The 20,333-nt window shown below is 43.5% G+C and overlaps 1 protein-coding gene across 2 annotated transcripts; it reads right to left on the minus strand.

Moving 5' to 3' along the window:
* Positions 1–846: 846 nt before the first annotated feature.
* Positions 847–15,153, minus strand: LOC105012937 (amyloid protein-binding protein 2). Of its 2 annotated transcripts, XM_010874117.5 has the most exons (14): positions 15,053–15,153; positions 14,717–14,910; positions 12,684–12,772; positions 11,766–11,917; positions 9,990–10,113; positions 9,658–9,826; positions 9,393–9,482; positions 8,612–8,679; positions 6,372–6,477; positions 4,938–5,062; positions 3,409–3,494; positions 3,064–3,254; positions 2,708–2,873; positions 847–2,617 (listed from the first exon to the last, which is right to left on the minus strand). In XM_010874117.5, exons 2-14 carry the CDS (start codon positions 14,852–14,854, stop codon positions 2,355–2,357), a joined length of 1,767 nt encoding a protein of 588 aa, XP_010872419.1. In that variant the 5' UTR covers positions 14,855–14,910; positions 15,053–15,153; the 3' UTR covers positions 847–2,354. The 2 variants fall into 2 exon arrangements, with proteins under 2 accessions (XP_010872419.1, XP_010872409.1); XM_010874107.5 differs by having other exon boundaries at positions 14,717–15,148.
* Between the last annotated feature and the right edge of the window lie 5,180 nt (positions 15,154–20,333).

Here is a 20,333-nt window from a genome sequence, read left to right on the forward strand (position 1 = left end):
ACAGGCATCCGACAGCTTGCCGCTTGCGGTGCTTTTAGCACTGAGGCGAGAGCAAAGCCAGAAAAAGAACAACAATATTGATTTCACAGTCGAAGACAAGTGTGACTTCGATATGGCATCTCGCGAATGTGAAAAAACTCTGTGGCATTCATTTGAATTTGGCATTTTGCCGCTTTTCTAGACCGCAGCAGAAGTTCGACGAGGCAGGCAGGGCGAGGACCGAACAAGACAATAATGAACAATAAGGTAGAACTCCCAGTGCCTGTGTCGGGTGTCTAGAGTACACCTACATCCACTTTTTCAAACGCACCGAGTGCAAACTGCTCTCTGACAATGGTCCAATAGCTGACAAAAAAAAAGATTTAAAAGTCCAGTAAGTCCTTTAAAAGGATCACTAATACTTTCCGACAGTGTTACATGTTTATCTTATGAACGTGTTGCACTTGGGCTAACAGTGGGGTTTCCATTTGCCCTCTCTGGTCACATCCATTAGACACGTTGGTTGAAACAGCTGACCTCTGGTCACATCCGTTAGACACGTTGGTTGAAACAGTTGACCTCTGGTCACATCCGGCGGACACGTTGGTTGAAACAGTTGACTTCTGGTCACATCCGTTAGACACGTTGGTTGAAACAGTTGACCTCTGGTCACATCCGGCAGACACGTTGGTTGAAACAGTTGACCTCTGGTCACATCCATTAGACACGTTGGTTGAAACAGTTGACCTCTGGTCACATCCGTTAGACACGTTGGTTGAAACAGTCGACCTCTGGTCACATCAGGCAGACACGTTGGTTGAAACAGTTGACTTCTGGTCACATCCGGTAGACACGTTGGTTGAAACATTTCACAATATAAGTCAAAAACAACCCCTTTATTACATACATAGACACATTATTTTAGGGCTTTTTTTTTTTACTTCATTTTTTGAGGAGAAACAAGGTGGAAACATTAAATCACAAAGGGCAGAGTGGAGGGAGGGACCAAAACCTGACGTATGTGGTTGCATACATTCACTTAGACCATTATGCCCAATCTATATCACCTCTTCAGACCAAGGCCCATAGGAGGTATACCATCTACAGGTGACAGCAAATACATGACACCCTTACATGTCTCCTAAATTATTAATTGCATGTTGTCTTGCACATATTCAAGGCCCACAGTACCAGAGGCAGTGAGACAACCCCACAACATTATCAAACCTCTCCCATAATTGATTGTAGGCAGTGTTTTTTTTATTCAACACTTCATTTGGTTGTTGATATAGGAAACCCTTATTACTTTATTTCAAACACTTAAGTAAAAGCTCTCAGGGCTCTAGAATTGTGTCCATGTCATTAATCTTTATTTAAAAAAAAAAAAAAGTGAGAAATTATGCAAAGTTTAAAAGGCAACAACATGGTGAGTTGACCAATTATCTAAAATGAAAAAGTTAAAAAAGATAAGAAAAAGATGCAAGGGTATCCAAATATTTGGCCACATCTGTATAAAGTGAATAATTGTTCCCGACAGGGACACGCCCCAGCCCGACAGGGACACGCCCCAGCCCGACAGGGACACGCCCCAGCCCGACAGGGACACGCCCCAGCCCGACAGGGACACGCCCCAGCAAGCGATGGAGAAAAACAAACGGTCAGAAAGAAAATAAGAACCACAGGGATCTAAGGGATTTTCAAAAGGGCTCAAAATTATTTCCCCTCCTTTTGCAAATTCCAAATCTCTTCTAAAAGTCAAATAAATATTCAGTCCCTTAGATTGATGTGAAGAGGTTGGAGGAGGAAATCATGCTGTGTCATTAACGTTGTCTACTGCATGTGGGAAGGACTTGCTGGTAGAGGTGACTCGACAGCCGTTATTAGATTTTGTCCCATACATAACTTCTATTTGAAATAAAATGTGTATGAAGTTCCTTGGGAGGGGTTATTTGTGGGTTTGTTGGTCAATCTGAAAATAGGTTGTTCCATGAAAACAGTGCTTTTGATATTGGATGTAGAAATTGTGCAATAATATTGCAATTTAAAAGCCCAGTATATGAAATTAACTGCCTTTTAGTACAGACTACGTGGAGAAATTCCACATTTGATTTATACTTTCGGTTATGTCGGGAATTACAGCTAAACAGCCAACCTTGTGTATTCAACCACTCAACTTCAGATGCGAAAAATCTTTCTCATGAAGTCGAACATGTTTAAATTATCGTAGGACAAAAATCAAAGCAAACATTTGACCAAGATGTCAAGACTTCTCAAAAAGAAAGCACCAACTCGGTGGAACGACCCCAGATCCATCCACCGGTCAGTGTGTCAGTCCTCTGGTTCATCCATCCACCCCCACCCCTCCCCCCCATCAGTCAGCCCAGAAGAGATCGCGGGGGCCCGTGGCTCTGGGCCAGCAGGAAGGCCTGCACCACCTCCCGGGTCTGTTGGGGACTCGTGTTGACATCCTCCAGGGCATCAGCCACGGCAAACTGTCGGTCCCTCAGCCGGTTCCAGTTTGACAGCACGTTGTGGTACTCAAACACCTTCTCATAGTTCCCCACAGAGTTGTAGAGCTTGATCAGACCCCGGTAGTCATACTCAAGACCGCTGTAGCCTTCACCGAAAAGTTTCTTGCCTAAGGTGGGGGGGGTAAACAGGAAGTAAGAACACCGCCGTTCAAGGAAAAGCATGTGTACTAACTAGGCCTTCGAACACAGACACTCACCAATGGCGATGGATCTGAGGTAGAGTCTCTCTGCGTCATCATACTGGTTCATGTCGTAGTTGTATAGGGAGGCCAGGTGGCCGACCGACAGAGCCACTTCGTAGTCCTCCTGGCCCAGGAGCTGCTCCTTGATCTGGATGGCCTTGATGTGCATCTCTTCCGCCTCCTGCAAAACAGTCATTTTAAAACACAGATTCTTTGTTGACGGTCAGCTTTTTGTTGACCGTGGTGGGACACATTAAGGAGACTGTGGGATAATCTATGTTGATGGCAGAACAGGTGTATGTGGTCCATGTGAATGTGGTCCATGGGCGAAGCACTTCTAATGTGTGTGTGTAGGTTTCCCACTCTCGAACCTTGAACTTCCGCATGGACTGGTAGAGACGTCCAAGGTTCCCATAGTGTTTGGCCGTCTGGACGTTGAACTCTCCGAAAGCTTTTTTGGCCAGCTGAAGGGAGGACAGGTGGAGATCATGGGCCTCCTGCAGTAGACGCTCCTCCGTCTCCTTGTTGTGGCAGTCAATGGCGATCTCCTCCAAAATCAGAGCTGAGATAAAACAGAGTGTTGACACACGATTTCCCCTTTAAAAGGAAGTTCTCATCATGGTGTGATGTTGACTAGGGGTCCAAGACCCTAAATCCGCGGCCTGGCTACGACTGTGCCCAGGGGAGTGACTCCGTATAAACAAGGAGGGATATACCTTTGACCCTCTTGGAGGAGGCCAGCAACAGATGGTCCTCCGGGAGAATGTGAGTTATGATGTCAATGGCACGTTCCGCGTGGAATCTGGAGGAGTAAACCAGATGACATTTGAACGCATTCCTCAGGAAGATAAAGACTGAAACAAACATGTCCAAAGTTTAGGTCCTGGGGTTAAGAGATGGAGCTGCTGTGTAACAAGCACAAATGAAGACTAAGGGATAGTACTAACCCTAGAACTCCATAACCTTTTCTGTAACCTAGCAGTACCCTCCTTATGTTACCCATAACCTCAGAGTGGACCAGGCAGTCTGGCCACCAATCTGTAGTGTTTTAGCAGATGCTATGAAGAACCGAGAGTGGAATGTTTGCTTCCAAAACCGATACCCAGACTAGTTTCTATTTAACATTACTTGCAATAAATGCCACTACATTTTTACATTTCATATTCAGAGTATTACACCTAGAGGATATTTGAATAACGTCAATTCCATTAAAAAGTCTGCTGGTTTTAGCTTTGTATCCTAAATGCCTTTCAATAGATGTGTGGGGGTGGCACTGTTATGGAAATTTTGAACTAAGGTGCATTTGAGAAATGTCTGTCTTTCTATTGACTGGTATGTAAATCTGTACTTTGATTGTGACACACGTCTGTATAATATCAGAGGATTATTAGGTATTTCTGCCTAGAAGAAGGATGTATTCTTTGTCGTCCTATACATGTATGAATGAGTTACTAGTTAAAGATGCCGAGAGGGGTCTGGTGTTTGAATAGGAGACATCCTTGACCGGCACAGGTGGATTAGAGGGGTACTCGTAAATCTGTATTACCCTTTAGTGTCTCAGTTGACTATTCAGACATTGTCTCCTCAGGAGTTGAGAAGGATAAGTTGGGGGGACAGCCCGCCCTTTGGGGTAAACCGATGGCAGCATCTTAACACACCCCTTTTCTATGTAATAAATACGGATTGTTCATGTATGGAGTTAGAGACTCCTCAGACGATTATGTGTTTGTAAGCGGTTGACGCGTCTCTCATATGTGCATAATAGTTAATAAAACGGTTAGAATGTACAAAGAGAACTTTGTCTCTGTGTCCCTTACTCAGAGTGTCGATACATGGAATTTCAATGACAGCACCTTCTCGTCACACGAGGTACACCAGGACAGAATGGTGGTTAGCAAGACCCATGAATAGCTGGGAACCCTCAACCCTGAGCTCTGACTCGATGCAAAACACATTACTACACATCAAATCTAGGTCATTATTTGCCTCCATATCTGGCATTTTCCACCTGTATATGGGTTTGATTGTCAGGAGTGCAAAAAAATTACCGTAACCACAGCAGCACTGTTCACGAACGGCACCTAAAAACGCACTCCAGGGCCCACGGTACAATGTGAGAACAGGGTCCCCCTGGGATACAGTCTCAGTCCGATCTGGCGTGTCTAAACGGGAGCGTAACGCTATTACCCAGAGTCACAGGGCCGAGGGCGGGGACAGCTTAGACGGGGGGGGCGTGGCTACTCACAGAGCATTGTCAAACTTCCCCGAGCTGTACTGGTGGACGTAGGAGGAGTAGGCCAGGTCTTCGTGGGCCGTGGCCACGTGGATGTTCTTCCCGCCGAACACAGACTGTCGGATGTCCAGCGCCGTCTGCACATCACAGGGAAACCCGCGTTAGTCTGAGTCCCAAATCACACCGCCCTCCCCGCGCAGCACGTGTTCTTTACGCCCTTAATGGAACCCTAAGGAGGACGCTAACGGGGCCACTGAGGTTGTGGTAACGACACCCCAAATTCAGATTAGATTCAACTTGTCATTGAACAGTACAAGTACAGTACAATGACATGCAGTTAGCATCTAAACCAGAAGTGCAAATAGCAAAAAATGTGTTTACAAGTATAGCAAGTAGATGTATATTATACGTGGAAAACGTGGAATGAAGGCAAATGCAGTACAAATGGCAAATAGAGGAGGGCAGAAAGTATCAGGTTACAAGTGGGATAATAGTTGTTCGTGCAAACGAGGCAAATAAAGGAGTAATGCAGTAGGGTAGCATGAGCAACTGGGATGCAGAGAAGCACGAAGGTCCCCGAGGTAGACCTGTGTGGTCCTCGGAGATGTGGACACCCAGGAATTTGAAACTGGACACACTCCACCTCAGTACCATCAATGATAACTGGGACGTGGCTGCAGCTTTTAGACTTCCTGAAATCCACAATGGATTACTTGGTTTTCTTTGCTTTGAGGGCCAGGTTGTTGTCAGCACACCATGCCACCAGGCGTATGACCTCTCCCCTTTAGGCTGACTCGTCATTGTCACTGATCAGGCCTACTACTGTGGTTTTCATCTGCAAACTTGATAATGGTGTTGGAACTGTGTACAGGAATGCTGTCGTGGGTAAAAAGGGAGTACAGGAGAGCACTCAGCACACAGCCTTGTGGAACACCAGTGTTCAGTATCAGGGTGGAGGAGGTGAAGTTGTCTAACCTGACAGACTGGGGTCTGTTGGTTAGGAAGTCCAGAGTCCAGTTGCAGAGACAGAGGCTGATCCCCAGGTCATAGAGTTTGTTGACCAGCCTAGAGGGGATGACCGTGTTGAATGCTGAGCTGAAGTCTATGAATAGCATTCTCACATAAGTGTTGGTTTTGTCCAGGTGGGTCAAGGCAGTGTTAAGCGGTGGAGATGGCGTCCTCTGTAGACCCATTTGACCAGTAGGCAAACTGGTAGGGACCCAGTGTTAGGTTGAGGCAGGACTTAAGGTGGGCCAGAACTAGTCTTTCAAAAGCAGTCTTTCCCTGGTTTTCCAGAAACACCAAATCGAAATTCCCAGCTTATTGGCTCGCTATTCCAAAATTCTGGTATTTTGGGAGAACAATTACATTAGGGGAAACACTGGGAAATGTTGTTTCAACCCAGGATAAAGGTAGGTTTTGTTAAAGATAGTGTGACCAACTAACCTGGTAGATGGCCACTGACTGGCAGATGTTATCTACGTTGAGTAAGTAGAATCCATAATCCAGCAGAGTGTCTGAGTATTTTGGATGCTTATGTCCAAAATGCTCCCTGAAATAGAGAGATCCAGGCAGGTGAATAATGAAAGAAATGGTCAGAATTTGTGACAGCACCCATTTATTATAGCATTATGAACTACACAATACACTCCATAACTATTTATTACCCTTTTGTAAACTATACTTTAACTGTTGATTATACTGCCATGTATGACAGTATTCTGTTTATTGCACTTTTATAAACTACAATCTACAGTCTGTAACCAGTTTAATACACCGCCCCCAGCCACGAAAATTGATTGCTCCTACAAAGCTAATCACATTGACAGGCAGACAGCCAGTAAAGCCGCATTTCCACCAAAAATAGCCGGAACTTTTAGTCCCAGGAGCCCACTTTAAGGGACTAAAGGGTTCCTTCAGCCCATGTTGTGTGTGTTTCTACCACGGTCTAAAGACCTGGGAAGATTAGGCAAATTAGTCCTCTGACATACGCTCTCACTCTGACATACGCTCTCACTCTGACATACGCTCTCACTCTGACATACGCTCTCACTCTGACATACGCTCTCACTCTGACATACGCTCTCACTCTGACATACGCTCTCACTCTGACATACGCTCTCACTCTGACATACGCTCTCACTCTGACATACGCTCTCACTCTGACATACGCATGTACCCCATTCGGCACGTTAGGTTTCTGTCTGAATAAAAGACAGTGTCACTGCTACACATGAGAAACAAGTGTAATAAGCTGCCCGGGCACCTAAATTATCCACCCAGCTTTTGTATCACACCCCTAAATACAAAGAAAACAATACGGTTTGGAGACCAATCACGTGCTGAAATTAGGAGCCCCAAAGAAATGTTGAAGGAGCATTTAACTACGTGCACCAAGTTTAGAAATGCTTCAGAAGGCAACATTTGGGTAATCACAGTTGGGAGAGTTGGTAACTTTTTCAATTTCACCTTAGCGTAAAACAAAATTACTTTACACAAATAATGAATTGTTGGAAACAGGAGTAGAAGGCACATACTGAATATCCTGTGTGTGATTGAGATTGGCTGCTGGAATAGTTTAAATGTATACATTTAAACTATTCTAAGGAAAAAGCTTATGGAAAAAGCCTAAGGATTTTTACGATTAACAACAAAAACACACTTGAAACAATATCCTAACAACATTAGTTGGATGATTGACATGCAACAGATTACGCGCCCCAGAATATATACGTAAATATAAAGCTAGGACATAAATTCCCGACCAAAGTAGCAACTTCTATAGTTACCACGAAATAATGCCTATATTAAATGTCTCCTGATATTTATTATAAAACTGTATCAAAATGCTTGGGCTGCGTCTCCTCGTCTGCCTTCGCTCCAGTTCCATCTGTCTTTCTATTTCTTCTCCATTATATGTTCTTCCGTTTTCGTAAGCAAAATAACCTCCTTTAATAACTACTTTAACCTTAGCTTGCTGAGGACATTTAAAAATGGCAGTTGAAAACTGTGAGTAGCCTCTACACTACTACTTGACCAATCAGAAATGTTCAGCACTGCAAGCCCACCCCAAAAGTTTTGGTACTCAGGGAAAGTCCTACCCCCCAAGCAGGGACTGTTTTGGGGGTAAAATGTAGTTCCTGGTTCCTGCATAGAAACGCAGTGAGTTCCTCAGAAGGTTCCTAGTTCCTGGTTAAAGTTCCTGCTGTGGAAACACGGATTTTGTGATCCATTGGCTGGTAAAGAACACCACAGCCAACACCCAAACCAGTCAAAAGGTGTTGCCAGCCAAGCATCCCTCAGAACCCATGAGCCGTCTTTGGAAATGTTACAAAAGGTAAACTTAGAAAACCGCCAAAGACATTAATCACTTAAAACGTATATGATGTGTACCGCAATCGATTGGGCTTTGCCAATTTTGTGACTTCGCTGTGACAGAACTTTTTAAAGTAGATAATCTTTATTTTACGAAGTACGATCAAATCATACTTTGTGGGGGACTGACGCTGCACTCACGCTAGCTCGACCCCGCTCTCATCGCGTGAGGGAGTTGTGTCCACAGAGAAACAGTTCCAGAATTACTTCAAGCGATTAAAAGGAACTCACACATCTTAGATATTCATCTTCACTCCCCTTTAATAAGTGTTACGGTAAAAAAAAAAAATATGAAAATGAGAGCCTCTCACCGGGCCAGAAAGACAGCATGTTTAATCAGCTGTTCAGCTTTCCTGAACTCTCTCTTCACCACGCAGGCCTGTTGAACACACAGAGCCAAACATCATGAGTCACCATTCACACCCACCAAATCCCAACCCATTCCCAAAATATGCCCTATATATTATAGTGCACTACTTTTGATCAGGGCCTAGTGTGCCATTTGAGTCACAGACACACTTACTTCCTGTGTTCTACATATAAATAACCGAAAGGTCACAATTGAAAAATTGTGCCGTTGAGCAAGGTGGATATTTTCCCTATACTGCCATCATTTATTATACATGTTATCTGTATAAGAAAGTCTGCTAAATGATGAGAATCACATGAATAATCTTAATAATAAATAATGTAAAAAATACACCAAAAAACAGTGGGGGGGGGGGTCACATGGGCGTTTGCTGGACATGTAATCGACGGCGCAGAATCTGTGGCATAAGTGAACGGTCAGCTGAAAGTTGCTGGTCAGAGTGAGTTAAGCCAAGCGACTTGCCATCACCAAACAACGACGCTGAACAGCACCTTGAAATAACTCTGTGGGCCGTGTCACCAATGTGCTAGTGGACGGGGCTCAGCGCCGACCGGCTAAAAAACACGAAAGGACACCACTGGGGGGGGGGACCAACAACCCGGTCCGATGAATCCTGGTTCGGCAGGATTTGGCATAAGTGGAACGGGAAGGCTGGCACTGTGTCCACAAGCAGACTCCCAGAGGGAACAGTGTGCCACTGAGGACCCCAACAGGGCCGTTACCTTGGAGGCTTGACGGAGGACGTCCACCACCACCCTGACTGGCAGGCCCTCTGTGATCTCCTTCATGGCTTCTATGCACCACCTGTAGGCCTGACACACACACACACACACACGACCAAACTAGTCAAACGGTTCGGCAAGCCATTAATCCCTCAGCTCGCGGTTTCATCAACGATATGAATGGTCTGTTTATTTTACAGATACCGTGTAACGGACAGACTGATTCGCGGCCGACTGAAATTATGTGAATGACAGGAAGGCCCACCTCATCGTAGTGACTCTTGGCGAAGAGCAAGGCACACAGCTCTCCGTAGAGGGCCGCTTTGTTGGCCCGGTGGCCATGTTTGGCTAGTTTGTCCATGTAGGCCTGGGCCAGCTTGAAGGTCTCCTCTCCCAGGTGGTATTTACAGTTCCCATTACGGACGTGGAGCAGCCTGGGGAACCAGAAATCACGTGGAACAGGTTAAAAAAAAAAATAGAACAGTGAGAGGGAGGTCGGCAGCGGTTAGCCCAATTCTGACGTTATTGCCATCTGTTAGTCTTTTGAGTTGAACAGTGTGAAAGGCAGTCGTCCAGACAGACGGGACAAGAACCGACCTGACGCAGCACTCCACAGCACGGTACCACTGCAGCACCTCGTCGTGGAGCGTGCACAGCTGCAGGCAGGACAGGAACACCTTCTCTGCATCGCTGTACCAGCCCGCATCAGACAGGAAGCCACCTGGTGGACAGAACACACTATAACAACAAATCACTATAACAACAAATCATCTTTTTGGTGGGGGTTTTCCCTCCCCTTGTCTGCTGGGTGTAGATCCACATAACCGTTGGGAGAAAAAAACATCCCTACAACATTTACTGCATTATTTCTAATCCCTCCCCTTTTTGTCTTTTTGCTATATCATCTCGAAAGATTGGTAAGAACTACTTTGCATGACTGTATCCCCCCCCCCGGCACAAACGGCACAGAAAGGTTATATTTTAAGTTGTATTATATTGTAGAAAAAAATGGAGTACACCCATATTGTAGAAAAAATGGAGTACACCCATATTGTAGAAAAAATGGAGTACACCCATAGCTATAATATCTGGTGTTGCCCCCATGGCTGATCACCACTAAATGACTACATGAGGTTGTGTCTTGTGATTGTCTAGGAGTCTCTTACATCGACTGGGAGGAATGTTTGTAAACATCTTTACAGTACAGCTTCAATTCAAGTCAAGTTTTATGGATTTCTTTACGGAACAACTTGCATCAAGTCCCCCACAGCGTTTCGATACGAATGAGATCTGGGCTTTGACTCGTCCATTCCATGAACCTCCATTTCTAATGTTTAAGCCATTCTATTGTGGCTTTGCTTGTGTGTTTTGGATCATTGTCCTGTTGTACGATCCTTTTCTGTTTCAGCTTCAGCTTTTTGACAAATTACCTCACATTCTGCTCACAAATCCTTATAATATCGAATTCATGGTTGGCTCAGTGAAGGCAAGTTGGCCAGAGTCAGAAAAGCAGCCCCAAACCATATTGCCTCTGCCTCCAAGCTTTACGGTTGGGATGAGGTTTTTCTGATCAAAAGAAGTGTTTTGCTTTCACCTAACTTGGCATCTGGTATGCAGACAAACAACTCCACCTTTGACTCATCTGTTCAGTGTGGTCCCTTTTCAAAAGCTGACTTAACACACTTTGAAATTGATTGCGTGGCCTGTAGATCCCTTGATGTCACCAAGGGGTTCTTAGAGACTTCTATAAGCACATTCCAGTCAGCTCTTGGGCTGAATTTGGTGGGACTGCGTCCTATATAGATTGCCAATGGTGTGGAATTTTCACATTTCTTGATCGGTCAGGCAGTGAAATAATGTTCTACCAAATGCTTGGAAACAGCTTTGTAGCCCCTCAGACTTCTATGAATCTTCGCAGAGTCTCAGGTATTTTGCACCCACACACCCATAGGGTTAAGACCAAAACAGACCATGTTTCTAATATTTTTGGAAGGCTGGACACTCTCTAATTACTATCCAATGTTTTTCTAAAATTTCACCGCTGTTTGGGTTGACCTAATTCAAATTTTAGCCATTCCTTGCGACGATAAAACGGAGGGGTCTACTCACTTTCGCATGAATGGTTACAGTAATTTGATTTGTTGAATTGGGTTACCTGTCCGAATGAATGTGGTGGGAATTTAGCTCAAACATCCAGGTGTCCAAATACGTATAAAAAAAGACAACTTTCCAAAGGGTGCACCAACATATTTACAAAAATATTGCCATAGTGTCCTCATGCAGGGCCTCAAGGGCTCCGGACAAAGGTCTAGGGCACCATTATGGGGATTAGGGAGCCATTTGGGACACAAGCCATAAGACCTTCAAACACACCTAAAACAAAGCCAAACTGGACGGCCTTCTCTTTGACGTGGGCACTGGACTCCGCGATGTAGGAGCAGCGCCGGCCGAAGGAGTTGGCCAACACCGAGGACACCTTCACGCCATGGTCCATCAACGCCTGGAAACAATGGTGCAGCAGATGTCTGCAGGCAGACAGGGGTTGGAGGGTAAGACAGGGGTTGGAGGGTAAGACAGGGGTTGGAGGGACACAAACAATGTCCTCCATTGTTGCAAAGCACATGAACTTCATTTTGTATTTATTTTTTTAAACAGTCAATTTCCTCAAGATAGGGCCCGGGTACAAGGAACAAAAGGGACCAGGTCTTCATTGTAAATGGGTATTTGTTTGTACTCGACTCGTCTGTTAAATTAAAAAGGGACGAATGAAAAATGCCACTTCAGTGGTTAAACCATGGCACATTTTGAAAGGAGGACTGCCAATTGTCTGAAAGGCCAGGGGACACTGTGGCAAAACAACAAATGGTTGGCAGGCTCCCATTGTGAACTATGAAGGCATACCCACGGCCATGTGACCTAGCAGTCTCAGGGGGTGAGCGAGTGACATACACAGTCTCAATTGAACACTGACTATCTGGCCAAACCGTGAACCCCTCACTCCCAGCCAACACATGTCTCTGGTCAACTTTACTCCATATCATGATGTCATCCTGGCTGTAACCAAGTCAGCCTACTTCATCAATAAGAGGGTGTCATCTATTTCCTAGCACAGTATTATTCGATTTCTCTTTTTTTCACTGGAGTAATATTTACTGGGAATAGGATAATAACTGGGCTGAAGAACTTTCTTGAGGCCTTCCATGAAGCACCTGGCAGACAGCACATGGGCGATGAAACGTTGCGGCTGTGGTTCACAGTTTCCAACCCACGCCACAGCCCAACGTGACCTACCGTTTGTCAGAGGCTCGCAGGACCTTGGCAAAGACCTCCAGTTCACAGAACTCCCCTCCCAGCTGGCAGAGTCGCCCCTGTTGGTAGAGCTGATTGAGGGGGAGACAGAGAGAGACAGACAGAGACAGAGAGACAGACAGAGAGAGAGAGAGAAACGCGGGGGGGGGGGCAATGTGAGAGAGGACTCGCAGAAGAACACAATGAAGAATGTTGTTGTTTCCATGGTAATACAATGGTGTCAGACAGGGGGGCATGAGCAGTCTTGTCCCTCCCACAGAGTGCAGCTTGGGACTAAGGTGGGCCCGCTGGTACCATGACTTTCTGCACCGTTTATTCAACCGGACCTATAGGCTCTTGTTCAGTTAAAGAACTTCCGAGGTAATCATTAGCGTGGGCAGAAGGAGTTGCATTTAGGCTACACTGTCAAAGAACTCTCTCAGTCAGGTACAACAATGTTCGTGTGACACTGAATTTCTTGGTTACCTGCCTGTCACCCTGAGGCATTAAACTACCAGGACTGACCCTCTCCTCTTCCTGGCTAGCGCCCAAAATGGCACTTAATTCTGCAATAGAGCACCACTTTGAGCCCCACAGTACCCAGTCAAAAGTAGTTCAAGTAAAAGGTAAGCAGAAGCCATTTGGGACACAGGTCTGGGTTGACGAACCATTTGAGGTGTTCCCCCGGTACTGGTTTCCCCAACAGTCACCCATTGTCCCAGCCTCAGACAAAAATATCACTGTTTTTAAATTCACTGCCAAAGTTTAAATTCCAGAGAAATTGTGACACCAGCCTTTCTGCTGTGTTAGTATATACTCTTTGTTTTTTTTATCATTGTTGTGTGTCAAAGTTACTCAACTCCAAGTGGTGGTTCGCCTGACACAAAGTGGGCTAAGGCTGATCATGAACTAAAAAGCAAAGCGTTGTATCGAATCACTATTGAAACCTGGTGCAAAGTCAAAAAAACACCTACAAAGTGAATGGCGAAACAGGTTGTCACTGCACAACTACTAAGTCTCAAGTCTGCCGTCGTGTGATGACAGACCTTCCTCTCATCACGATGATTGCTTAGATCAGCACACAATGACCCACTTGTCCCTTGAATGCACGCTCGCTGTGACTACTAGGCTCAGACCAGGTCACACCAAATGGCACCTTTTTCCTTTTGCAGTGCGCTATATTCTGGTCAAACCGCACTGCTTTGTCAACAGTGTAGAGTTGTTTACAACGGAGCTACGGCCAGTCGCGGCAAACAAATCAATAATTATTCACCAGTTGCATGCGTTACGCAACCATCGCTTAGCTCAAGCCGGCGGGTGGGGGGGGCGCAACATGCAGAGCAACATGCTTGAAAGGCCACGTCCCCTGGTGGGAAGTGCACTCGATTAAGAATACTCTAATTTAGGACAGGGGCAGCAGCTTCAACAGGCTCCCCGAGCCACAGTCACACAGAGGTACAAACAAAGCGAATCGCTGATGTCTGGCATGTCATCAAAAATATGCTTAGCTGAAAGCTGGTACCCTCAGTGCCTCCAAACATTACCACACACGCGCGTACGCATGCACCCGCACCACTACTGTCACTCTCCGTAGGCAGCCTCACTGGTAAAACTTAGTCACAAAAGTCCATCTTGTAGATGCTTTACACAGACTACAAGTAACATTTCACCCGCTACTCTCCCTAATCCTGAATCTAACCTTGTCTTTACATTAATAGAATTTGAAATACTTCCCCAGTAAAACTGGACCTATAGGGCTCCCCTTTTAGGCTCATTACTGGCACAGGGTAAATGTGCAAAAACTACAAACCCTATATAAATCTCAATCTTCCAACGCTATTTATTTGGACAAATTGGACAGCTTGAAATTAGTCTGTTATTGGCAAGCAAACCACTATAGCTGAAGAACCAACTAGCTGAGCAAAGTAGCACGTACAGCACTGTAAGTACTGTACTAGCAACCTAGCTAACTATGGCTAACTAAACAAGTTACCAATTGTCTGGTTAAAGTTTAGCCAAACAATGACAGTCCTTACCTTGTAGTATACATCAAACTGTATATTTTCAGGAAGGGAACGTATGTCCCCTCGCGATCGGCTGTAGTTGTCAACAACCGCAGATATAGCGGTGTTGTACAGGGTTTCAGGGATCCATTCTAGCTCCACCGCCGCCATATTGTTTGGATTCTTCAGCAGCAGACCCCCTCCAACTCACTTCCTACTGCCCTTCTCTACAGCAAACAGGGGTAAAAACACTTTCTCTGCTATTCCTCATATACCCCTTTTCTTCCAGCTCGCAATATATATGCATATATATATTTATAAAGATTTAGCGGAATTATACAAATAAACACGGACTGTCATAATAATTACCATGGTTGGTCCCTCAACCCCAATCTGTAGGACAGCTCGACTATTATACAGCTCAATACTCACTGAGCGCTAGTACTGAGCTCCGCATCCTTTTTCCTACACCCCCCCCCCTTCTTTTAAATCGGAGTTGACGCAATTACGCCCGCACGTTTTTGGAACGTGTTCGTGGCGCCAACGTTTGGCTGGTACAAGTAGTTACACAAGAAAAATAAACGTTTTTGAATTCTCCTTTGTTTTAATGAAATCCCACTTGTGGTTTGGAAAACATGTCAAGATAGATACAGAACTTTTATTAGACTGTTGCCCACTATTGGATAAAAAATGCAACAATAAATGTAATCAGAATCGTCATTTCCAAGAACAGAATTTATCCTAGAGAAATTATTTGGAATGCAAATAGTCCATAAATAGTCTGGAATAAGGATTTGTTACTTACATAAAGATTTTGTATTTCAAATAAAGTAAAAGAAACCTATTTCAAAATATTACAAAAATGTACCCTTGTAACGTTTTTGTCCAAATTTATGAATTTAGAATATACCAGAAATATACACTCACCTAAGGGATTATTAGGAACACCATACTAATACTGTGTTTGACCCCCTTTCGCCTTCAGAACTGCCTTAATTCTACATGGCATTGATTCAACAAGGTGCTGAAAGCATTCTTTAGAAATGTTGGCCCATATTGATAGGATAGCATCTTGCAGTTGATGGAGATTTGTGGGATGCACATCCAGGGCACGAAGCTCCCGTTCCACCACATCCCAAAGATGATCTATTGGGTTGAGATCTGGTGACTGTGGGGGCCATTTCAGTACAGTGAACTCATTGTCATGTTCAAGAAACCAATTTGAAATGATTCGAGCTTTGTGACATGGTGCATTATCCTGCTGGAAGTAGCCATCAGAGGATGGGTACATGGTGTTCATAAAGGGATAGACATGGTCAGAAACAATGCTCAGGTAGGCCGTGGCATTTAAACGATGCCCAATTGGCACTAAGGGGCCTAAAGTGTGCCAAGAAAACATCCCCCACACCATTACATCACCACCACCAGCCTGCACAGTGGTAACAAGGCAAGCCATGTTCTCATTCTGTTTATGCCAAATTCTGACTCTTCCATCTGAATGTCTCAACAGAAATCAAGACTCATCAGACCAGGCAACATTCTTCCAGTCTTCAGCTGTCTAATTTTGGTGAGCTTGTGCAAATTGTAGCCTCTTTTTCTTATTTGTAGTGGAGATGAGTGGTACCCGGTGGGGTCTTCTGCTGTTGTAGCCCATCCGCCTCAAGGTTGTGCGTGTTGTGGCTTCACAAATGCTTTGCTGCATACCTCGGTTGTAACGAGTGGTTATTTCAGTCAAAGTTGCTCTTCTATCAGCTTGAATCAGTTGGCCCATTCTCCTCTGACCTCTAGCATCAACAAGGCATTTTCGCCCACAGGACTGCCGCATACTGGATGTTTTTCCCTTTTCACACCATTCTTTGTAAACCCTAGAAATGGTTGTGCGTGAAAATCCCAGTAACTAAGAAGATTGTGAAATACTCAGACCGGCCCGTCTGGCACCAACAACCATGCCACGCTCAAAATTGCTTAAATCACCTTTCTTTCCCATTCTGACATTCAGTTTGGAGTTCAGGAGATTGTCTTGACCAGTACCACACCCCTAAATGCATTGAAGCAACTGCCATGTGATTGGTTGATTAGATAATTGCATTAATGAGATATTGAACAGGTGTTCCTAATAATCCTTTAGGTGAGTGTATAAGGAAGGAGAAAATATTAGACATATCTGACTTTGTAAAGTTGTTTTGGAATTAACTAAGTACCCACATTTTATCTCATTTAAAAAGCCTGCTGTATTTACATTTAAAGATGTTACGTGAGCAGATAACACAATAAAAGCATTATTATTCATATGGAAACAAAGCTGTTGATTCCATCATTATGTTTTTTTATACTATCAGGGAAATATTTGAAATCTGTATGCAAATGGAATGTTTTTCAATTGAACATCTATTACTGAATATCTATTAGAATGGATCCTTTTGGAATAAACTTTATTTAAAAGACATGTTATTTACAAGTTCAAGTTGTTCAAGAAAGGCAGTGAATATGGGGCCATTTGCACGGCTGCCAACGTTATATGTACATCCTACATTTACCCACTGGTCCTGGGTAAAATAGTGCTTTGACCGGTATTGTCTTGCATGCTATGCTTATAAAAGTGTTTAGGTGATATTAGTGTTGATATGTAATACAAGTTGGAGGCCATTTTATGATCACAAAAATCAGCTAGATTATGTGCTTACTTGAACCCTGCCAAAAAAAAATGAAGACACCACTGAGAAAACAGTTTTATTTCATATATTTTCCATTCAAAACAAGTGGTGTTTTTTCTCTCACATTTACACTGTACACATGCACTAGTTGCTGTCAGTAAAACTATGTCAGTGCCAAGCAAGACAGGATGCCATAACACAACAGAATGAACATATAAAATGAATCTCTTAACCTTGGAAAACAGATGTGCACCCTATTCAAATAGGCTGCCATTTGGGACACCACAATAAAAAAACTAAAAATATTACACACAAAACAATCCCTACCAAAGTAACAGAAAATCCATTCGCGTAGAATTTACCCCACACCATTATCACTTCACCTCAAAAAGTTCATTTTTTAAACCAAAGAAAACAGAGTAAAAAAAAAAAAAAAAAGACAAATATAGGCCTGCTAGAAATTAAAAACAAACAAAAAACTACAAATTGTCCAGTTAAAATTGCACTTTGGTCTAGAAAAATAAAAACGGCATACAGATTTACTGAAGATAATTAATAATTTAACAATAACTTTTAAAATAAAAATGTGGCAGTTGGCAGACCTATCTTATCTATAAACACGAGTACTGTCAAGTCAGATGCTCTGTCATTCACAGCAGCAGCAAGTGAGGAAACAGGAAAAATCATGCTTTGTCTGTTCATACACACATGAAGAAAGCAAGATCTGTCTTACTCAAAGAGAACTGTCATGAAATTCGAATCGTTCAGAGCCTCTCTAGACTTTTTAACCCAAGTGTTCATCTTTGATTCAAACCCCTTTATAAAAATATATATATAAAAAAACAACAACAAATTAATATTGACAACTGACTAGTTGACTACGACCATTTTCTCAGACCACTGCATCAAAGAGCCTTTTTGCTCACCTGGAGGTTTACAAAATAACACAAGACAGGGTGTGCACAAACTCAGGCTTGACGACTGACAGATGCACTACTTAGCAGGTTCAGTGGGTTAAGCCAGCTAGCACAGACAAAAAAAAAATCTGACAAGAAGAAAAACAACAAAGTTGACAGACAGCTTGTCCTGGGCCTTATCTAATCTGTTCAACGATCCAAAACAAATGTCAAAGTATAGCATCCTTAATGAAAAGATAATCGATAATATACGTAGTATACTCCTCTGACACACAATGCACGTGAAGAGGCATAGGACAAAGGGGGTGGAGAGGCCTCTGGTCCAAATGCAAAACACTAATACAGAGTCTAGAGGAAAATGTCAGTGCCGAGGACCAGAGCCAATGAGGAGCCTGTATGGCTCGGTCTCTGGCTCAGCTGGTTGATAAAGCCTTGACCTGAGTGAACAACCTATTCCAGATGATCTATCCTGCCCAGTCTTCTACTCAAACCTCCACCTGTGTACCTACCTGACTGTCGTTCAGTTCAAACTGCACGCCTGGTCAGAAGTCGTTTTCTGTGATAGAGGTGCAATTGGGGTCAGGGACAAAGTGGTGGCGCTAATCAACACAACCACTTCCTGTTCTCTAACATGGGAGTAGGAGGAGTCTTTGAATTATTTCATTGGATAGTCTTCCTGATCAGTTGATTATGGACACAACCATTGTTTGGTTGCGTTGTTGGGACTAGATCAAAAACAATGGGAAAGCCACAGGCTAAAACAATGTTTCCATGTTATGCAAAGCACTGCAACTACAGGTGATGGCCACAAGGTGTCATCTGGTCTCACCCAACTAGCAGAATAAGTACAAATCCTCCCTGACCCACTACACAAGGTTTATCTTCAATCAACAAGTACTTAGTTAATTTCAACTGATGTGAGATGAAAGAAAAAAAATGATAGTACATAATATTAAACACAAACCATTTCAACACAGTTTAAACCCAGGATCCAATTGGTATAGTAAGCAATAGTGATACATTGATTAATTTGAGTTAATATCAAGTTTAGGAGAATGGTTAGTAAATATAAAGATTTTTTTGGACAAAATGTGAATTTAGGAGTTGGCTCAAAATGGATATTATCCAAAGTCTAAAATACCTTTTATGGTGTTGATAATAGTAAACAAATGAAACAATGTAAAACATTCCTTTACTTAAAGTCCTAAAATAATCTACAGAACCCACATGAAGAGTTGCACAATAATTATAATTTGTGGATTTTCTGTCCAAGAAACACTGAGCTCTGCAAAATGATATCCTTCCTTCACCATAGCATAGTGAGATATCTTACAATTTACAACAAGACCAGGAAAATGTGTTTCATCAGCTGCTGTATTCAATTTCAAAGTACAGCGACTGCCACGCTCAAGCGTCTTGGTTACTTAGGGAAAATAACTTTTCATCGAAGATATAAAAACAGGGGTTAAAAAAATACAATGGAATAACAGGACACAAACTCAAGGAAAAGAGGGAGGAAAAAATGCAAACAAAGAAAAATGCTGACGTGACGAGTACGCTCTCTGTTGGAAATTCATTGTGCAAGGAAATCATATGCCCACGCGCGAATCGACTGGCATGGATATTTGGCATGACGGCTTGATTTCAGTGATGACCTCGCCTACAAAATTTAGTAGTTGTGCCAAAGACTGAGCCATGGCACCGGATAACCACTGTCCAGGTATGTGTGGGACCTGTCCAAAGGTGACCAAAAACTAACAACCCCCCCACCCACTGACCACACACACACACGTTTGTATGGCTATCCTCATGGGGACCATAAAATAGAAATTGCATGCTCCCTTGCCCTAATCTTAAGCCTAAACCTAATCCTTACCCTTAACCTAACCCTAATCTAACCCTAACCTTAACCTCAATAAAGTAACATTTATGCCTAAACTTTACCTAGCTGTAATGCCTAACCTTAACCAACAACACCTGTAAATTAAAGAAACCCCAATTCTAACTCTAAAATCAATTGTAAATTTGACCCAAAACCTAAACCCTGAGCCGGAAATTGACTTTTGCCTCATGGGGACC

The sequence above is a fragment of the Esox lucius genome, chromosome 1 (assembly GCF_011004845.1).
Source record: "Esox lucius isolate fEsoLuc1 chromosome 1, fEsoLuc1.pri, whole genome shotgun sequence".
NCBI lineage: Eukaryota > Metazoa > Chordata > Actinopteri > Esociformes > Esocidae > Esox > Esox lucius.